Genomic DNA, 7,887 nt, shown 5'->3' with positions numbered 1-7,887 from the left:
ACTGAAGACAGCTAAGAAGATAGAAATGCATCTACCAGTCCATGGAGGGCACTCTGAACTGACTTTAGTGTTTCTAACACCATTTACCAAAAGTGAGATTTTTTTTCCATGGCAAACCGCATTGAAAATGCCTATTTCCCAAACATATTTGAACTGATCTAAACTTTGTTTATTTTACATCATGGCTTCAAGCAACACCCATATATAATAAACAATAAGTCAATTGAGATATAAACTATGTAGTTAAAAGTAGAGCTATAAAGCCAGCTGGTGAAAGTAAAGGACATATTCCAGTGTTATTAGACCTCCTTAGCAAAGCATATTATACTCAGTTGGCAAGACTAAGTGTAATCAATTTATATATATGTATATATATATATATATATATATATATATATATATATATATACATTCTTAGGATCCCAACACTAACCAGTACACACAGTCTTTTCTTTTCAAAGTGTTGATCCTCTGGAATTTCTTCCCAAGCTGTCAACTTGCAACTTATTCAAGAGGAACATTAATTTTGTTGACCTTACTGGTCTCAAAGGGACCTGTGAAAGCTATGACCAGAGCCCCTTTCCTCATGAGCATGACAATAAAAGAGATAAAACAAATAAAAAATTAATAAAAAAAAGGACAGGATGTCTTTCATTGTTTTACAACAGTTTTGTTGCAGGAGTTTTGTTTGACAATGTCATGTGATCGAAGTCAGCAGTCTTGGGTTGAAGAGCATTTAACGAAGCTACTGCCTTATCAGGAAAGTCAAGTTTGCTTTGTTTTAATGACAATGTAACAGTGGTGCTACTGACAGGGTTTTGAGAATTTATACTGTCTGATAAAGATGGAAAAGCCAACACTCTATAAATATTTTCTCAATTTTGTTTTGTAATGAGGTGGAGCAGGCTGCTTAATTATTGCTAATACAATATGTCAAACTAATTACTATGTTAATTGGTGGACCTATATTCTAATATACTTCACTAGTCACAAATGGAATAACATCCTACAAAGAAACAAGAGGAGTTAAATATTTCCTATTTCTCAGAAACAGTGGAGTGCCAGAATAAATGGTAAGCAGAAGTGTGGCTGACTAAATTCTTTTCACAACCAACGAATCCTTTTATTTAAAAGAATTTTCTCCAAGAATGAAGGCATTTGAAAGGTATGATCTACTCTAAGCTTATTTTGTTAACTAACAACAAACTTGTCTCGTCCCAGTTTCATCTTTCAGCTGGAAGATATATGAAACTAATTGATTATACATTTTACACTGCAGCATTGTAAAAATTTTGAACACGTTTCACAGACACTCCCACTCTCCCACCGTATTACCTCTGTTGCCCCCCCCCCCTACTTGTGTCTGTTGATCCTTAATTGGAAACAGCTGCTTTACAGTATTAGTCTTGTTTCTCTATGCTCTGTGTCCAAAACTCACCAGTGTTACTCTTCCACATTCATGCAGTCTAATCCTGTCTTGGCTAACTGTTTCCCTCATCCCTCTGAGGTTAATGATGCATCTGTCATCCCCAACATGTTCAACTAACAATTTTCACAAACCACACATCTCTAGCTTGATTCAATTATTTCTAATATTCTTTATCTTCACCTTTCAGCACTGCATAAAACATAGACCCTCGACAAACAACTTCCAAGTCCTTCTCTTATCTTGTGTAATCGTTTTCTCAATTGGTATCGCTAGAAGAATGTCATCAGTCTCTGAGACAGAGAAATGCCTTCTTTGCCTATTGAAACAGTTAGGCTTTTTTTTGCTTTCTCTTGATGTTTTCTTTGCAAGGAATGTTTTTAATGCAGCAAACCTGCTAGCCATATACACAACCACCAACTTGAAAGACTATATCTATATTTAGCGGTCTTTTATAATCAGATGGAGCTAATTGAGCCAGATTTCTACAGCTGGATGCTTCTGTCACCAACCCTTTCCTGCTTCCAAGCAAAGTAATGTTTCCTCATGGCCAGTCATGTTTATGCCAAATATTGGAAATAAATGACATCCATTTATAATCCTCACATGATGTCAAGACAAGGAAACACATCCGCGCTCAAACATAGATTTTCTATATATATATATATATATATATATATATATACACACAAACACATACATACACACCCAACACATGACAAGTTTCTTTCAGTTTCTATCTACCAAGAAGCTAGACAGTGGGACTGAACCTAAAACCATGCCTTGCTTGCAGACAAGCTGGTGACACCATTCTTTGTACTTCCTGGAATGTATCCCAAACATACATACAGAATCTCCACACACACACACACACACACCACCACCACCACCACCACCACCACCACCACCAGACCTCGTGCAGCCTCCTGGCTTGCCAGTCCTCATTCAGACAGTCTAACCCATGCCAGCATGGAAAGTGATCATTAAATATTGATGAAGATGATGATGATGTATGTATGTATATAAGCAAATCAAAAATAAAATCAAAAACAAGTCAAAAAGATGTACGCAGTGAATGTATTAGGTTGACACTCAGTTTTAAGACGGAAAAAAAAGAGGGTGTGGCATTTCGAACATGGCCCTTCATCAGAAAGAAGAAAGGGGAAAAGTCTGGAGAGAAGACAAGGAATAGTCTGAGAAAAGCGTGTGTGTGGTTACATGGCTGAAGTGACATATATATGTGTGTGGCTGAAGTGACATATATATGTGTGTGGCTGTATGGCTGAGAAGTTCATTTCCCAGCCACATGGATTTGGGGTTCAGTCCCACTGCATGGCTCCTTGATCAAGTGTCTTCTCTCTCTCTCTCTCTCTCTCTCTCTCTCTCTCTCTCTCTCTCTCTATCTCTCTCTCTCTCTCTCTCTCCCTCTCTCTCTCTCTCTCTCTCTCTCTCTCTCTTGACATCATGTGATTGTTGTAAATGGATGTCATTCACTTCCAATATTCAGCAAAAATATGCTTGACCATGAAGATACATTATTGCCAATAATATGCATTCATAATATCTATGCTTAAAAATCTGAAGAAAAAAAAAATTGCATATTATACATGAATAAATATGGTATACTTGCATCTCAGTAACCCAATCAGTTATATTGTTTGCACACACTGTAATAACAATTATAACTAATCTCTAAATTAAGTAGAAGGCTACACATTTGAGAGATGGATAGAGTGAATCAAATAGACTCACCCCTCCCTCAGTACTCTCCCAGTATTTATTTTATCAATACTGGAAGGATGAAAGGACAAAACAATTATAGCAGTATTTGAACTCAGAACATAAAGATATGCAACTGAATACTGCAAGGCATTTTGTACAATACTATAACTATTCCTTCCAACTAGCACTCTGTAGGGACACTGTATAATTGGTGGGGGTTTGTATTAATTTTTATTTATGCTTCTTAATTTTAAAAATCATTGAATTAAAATAATTAAAAGATTACCATTTCCTATGTTTGTCTTTGCAGAAACTAACGTCAAAATAAAGAACATTGTAACCATGAAGCTTTTACTGATTGTTTTTATATGCATTATGTTAATATGCATCGTTAATACTACTTGTCCGGAATCATGCCACTGCAACAAAGAACAAACAAATGTTTCGTGTAAGGGGCAATCTCTAACATCAGTCCCTAAATCATTGCCTACAACTACAGAATCTCTCTCATTGGCTTCTAATTTATTACGAGAGATTACAGCAGAGTCTTTCAAAAATTTAGTTAAACTGAAAGAACTTGTTTTAACATCAAACAAAATTTCAATTATCAGAAAAAATAGTTTTAAATACCAATCCAAACTGGTCTTTCTTTACTTGATCAACAATAACATCCATACCATTGAAAATGATTCTTTTGTTGGGGCCATTTCTTTAGCTAATATTTATCTGAATTCAAATCAACTAAAAGATGTTCCATGTCTTTATGGTTTAATCTCATTGAAATCTCTACTCATGAATGCCAATCAAATTTCAGAAGTATTCTTTCCTGCTGAATATAGGCAACTAAAAAATATCACTTACATAAATCTTTCTAATAACAAAATAAACCGTCTTACTGTTAATTCTCTTATGAATTTAAATGAGTCAAATATAATGAGGATCTCATTTTCAAGAAATCAAATCACAAATATTGAACCAGAAACATTTCAGATCCTAAGAAACTTAAGTTCTTTAAATCTTGGAGAAAACCCTTTCACAGCAGATGTTCTTAAAAACTCTCTCTATGCAATGAGAAATTTTAACCTTCGCTCTTTGGATCTTTCTGGATTAAAAAAGATAAATGTTCTTGTGGATAATATATTTGAAGCATTACAAAACACTTCCCTTCAAACATTAATCTTAAGTCACAGTAACATCTCACATGTCAACAGCAACACATTCAAACTATTAGATTCTCTTGAAGTTCTGAAACTAGATTTTTGTCAAATTACCAGTTTAGAAGAATCTACATTCACAAATTTGACTCGTTTAAGAACACTCATTCTGAATGGCAATTACATATCTAAGCTAACAGCAGTTTTCCCATCAAAACTACTTTATTTGGACCTGAACAGTAATAAGATTCAGAGAGTCCCAAGCAAAGTTTTTGATCAGCTGTTTCATTTGATAGAACTTCGCCTACAGAACAATAAAATTGTGCAGTTCGATAAAGATGCATTTATAGGCTTGGAAAATCTCAAGATTTTGAAGTTACAACACAATCGTATTAATGTTATTCCAGGTGAGTAATAAAAGTTTTCTTTTAGAACAGACGAATAACATTTTGCTTTATTGAGTCTTAAGAAAGAGACACAATTGATTTTGATGGTGGTGTGCCACCCTCCTGGCTGAGGAGTAAAAACAAAATGCCTCAGTAGATATAGAGCTGAACAACTAATCCTTATGTTAAAGTATTCTTCAAGCACTTGTATATTTAGGTACAATGCTTGTTTATTTAGGGAGTGCATTTATGTATTTAGAGAAGTATACTTGTCTATTTAGGGATTTACTTGTCTATTTAGCACTTAATTTCATATACCTCAGTATTCAGTATCATCTGAGAATGTTATTTACCAGAAACTAGCTTTTCATCTACTTGGAGCCTGAAATATGGAGGGCTGCACCATTTAAGGTCTATTAACAGATTGCATCAAAGGCATACTGCTATAAAAAGTGACAAGGGTAGGAAAGTTAGATGATTTGCTATATAAACTTTAATTAGAGGTATTAGTTAGAGTTTGTGAGGAGAGACTACTGCAGTGGGTGTAATTTTCTAGTTGAAGAAATACCCTGTTATTTGATATTAGAGCATCAGGTCAGTCATGTCTGAGCAGAACAATGATTATTGATGTTCCAGCTTTGAGCAATCCTTCCTTTTACTGGGTATTTCTAGGGCTACATTTACCAATGCTTCCTTCCTTTTTTTAAGACAGAGGGCCTGGAGTTTTGAGGGAAATATCATGGTTTGTGAATACATTATACATGAGGGAGTAAAAGAAAGTAGCAAAGTTCCTTCCTGAGTCATATAGACTCATAGAGATAGTTTCCATGGCATGTATATATTCCCCACCTAGAGAGGACACTAGTCTGTTGCAGGATTACTCATTTTTGCCAGCTGAGTGGACTGGAGAAAAATGAAATGAAGTGTTTTGCTCAAGAACACAACGTGTCAGTTGGTCCAGAAATCAAAACCACAATTTTGCAATTATGAGTCCAACACCCTAACCACTATGCCACATGCCTCCACTATGCATGAGGGAAGCAGAACTAAAATCAAGATAAAATAGTTTACTGAAAGGCAGATATGAAAGAAGTAAGGTATGAGGAAAAGGTGCCTCCATCGGTGAAGGCTGCTGCACAGCTAATGCGCAAGCGTGGAGCAGAGTATGAGGATAATGAAAACATGTACGTGACATTATGATTATAGCATGTCGTGATGTGTGATGCAATGTTTATGTATCTATTGTTTCTTGCAGGTGGTTTATTTTCTACATTGGCTGGTCTGTCAGATTTACAACTTGGTTCCAATGACATAACTACTATACCTGAAGAGATTTTCATCAAACGAAAATCACTGAGTTTTCTGGATCTATCCAATAATCATATTTCCAAGATGCCCAAAAGTTTTTCAAAAGAGTTAACTCGAATAAGAAAATTATATTTAGATTCTAACAAACTTGGAAAATTCTTATCTACTGACAAAAAGGGCTTCCTGCTGAGTGGTCTTAAAAATCTGGAAATTATTGATTTATCTCATAATGAAATTCAAGGCCAATTGTCTAAGAAAATCTTTCAAAACAATAAACATCTGAAATATGTTTATTTCAGGGGAAATAAAATTACTGGATGGGAAAACAACACATTTGAGGTAACAAATTTAACACTGATGGAACTTGATGTCAGTAATAACTTCATATTTACTTTTGATAGTGATTCTTTAAAGTATATAAACAGGAAGAAAAAGTTCAACGTTACTGGGAACCCATTTGCATGTGACTGCAATCTTCGTTGGTTCAGGGACTGGTTAAATACTACAACAGTCGATATTGTAGACAAAAATGGCCTGACGTGCAACAGTCCTCCAGATTGGCAGGACAAGCAATTGCTTGATTTCACTCGGTCAAAGATAGATTGTACTGACTATACGCTTTACTATATCTTAGGTGGTGTAGGTGGAGGTTTTCTTTTAACTGTTGTCATAGTTTTATTTGCATACACTAAACGTTGGTACATCAGATTTAAGATGTTTAAACTTTATCAGTATGTACAGAAAGCAGGCAATAAAAAGGAGTATGAAGCTATACCTGGAGATGACATGTATTTTGATGGGTACATCAGTTACTCTGACAAAGATGCTGATTGGGTTGAAAAGTATTTGATGCACACATTTGATAATGGAGAAAATGGAGAAGATAAGAACAATGGAAACTTTAAACTTTGCTTTCGAAACAGGGACTTTGCTTATGGAAAATATATTATTGGAATGATAGAAAGTTCTCTGGCTGTGAGTAAGAAAATGATAATGGTTCTGACACCATATTATAAAAAAGACGGGAGATGTGAATTTGAATTGCAGCTTGGTATTATGAAGCTTAATATAAAAAATGTGATGCCTATTGTGCTCAAAAACTTACAACCAAATCAGATTCCTAATAGTCTGAAAGAAATCTTTGAAACAAATAAATTTATTGAATGGGACAATAATGAGTATGCTACAAACTTTATAAAACGTAAACTGGAAAATTTTCTTAATGAACAGAACTTCTAGGTATATATAGTTCGTAACTACTAAGTGTATATATATATATATATATATATATATATATATATATATAGAAGTGACTGGCTTACATTGCATCATGAATTTACAAGCTGACCTTTAAAGAGTATATATATATATATATATATATATATATATATATAATCATAAATGTATAGGGATTGACAGTAACCTGCTTCTCCAACATACTGAGAATTCAGAAATAGCAGTCAAAGAACTACTGATTTCAAAACTACAAATTATTACTCCAGATTGATAGCGATATTTTTGATACACACAGAACAAAAAACAATAAAGAGTAAAAAAACACTTGCCTTTAGTTAATGATTACTAATTGATGATTTCCCTGCCCTGCATATCTATATATATATATATATAGAGAGAGAGAGAGAGAGAGGAGAGATTATTGTAGTTCGCTTGAAGCATTGTGTATTGTGTGTAAAGAATAAAAAGTTTTGAATGGTACAACAATGCACTATAATACCCAAAATGGACTGTATACCTGTTGTAATTTAGTTATCCATAGTCCAATAAGATTTCAGAATATAATTCCTTCTTCAGATATTCTCAGATGGAGTCACTTCTATAATCTTAATTATAGCAGTGACTCCATCTAAATATATGTATATATATATATATA

At 34.2% G+C, this 7,887-nt stretch overlaps 1 protein-coding gene across 1 annotated transcript; it reads left to right on the top strand.

Moving 5' to 3' along the window:
* Positions 1 to 459: 459 nt before the first annotated feature.
* On the top strand, positions 460 to 7,336 carry LOC149128993 (uncharacterized). Its single transcript, XM_089346852.1, has 3 exons — positions 460 to 1,165; positions 3,459 to 4,709; positions 5,944 to 7,336. Exons 2-3 carry the CDS (start codon positions 3,491 to 3,493, stop codon positions 7,233 to 7,235), a joined length of 2,511 nt encoding a protein of 836 aa, XP_089202978.1. The 5' UTR covers positions 460 to 1,165; positions 3,459 to 3,490; the 3' UTR covers positions 7,236 to 7,336.
* Positions 7,337 to 7,887: the final 551 nt, after the last annotated feature.

Source organism: Octopus bimaculoides, unplaced genomic scaffold, assembly GCF_046866305.1.
Source record: "Octopus bimaculoides isolate indiv1 unplaced genomic scaffold, ASM4686630v1 contig236, whole genome shotgun sequence".
Taxonomy (NCBI): domain Eukaryota; kingdom Metazoa; phylum Mollusca; class Cephalopoda; order Octopoda; family Octopodidae; genus Octopus; species Octopus bimaculoides.
The sequence above is the reverse complement of the archived record's forward strand: the minus strand, read 5'-3'. Positions and strand labels throughout refer to the sequence as shown.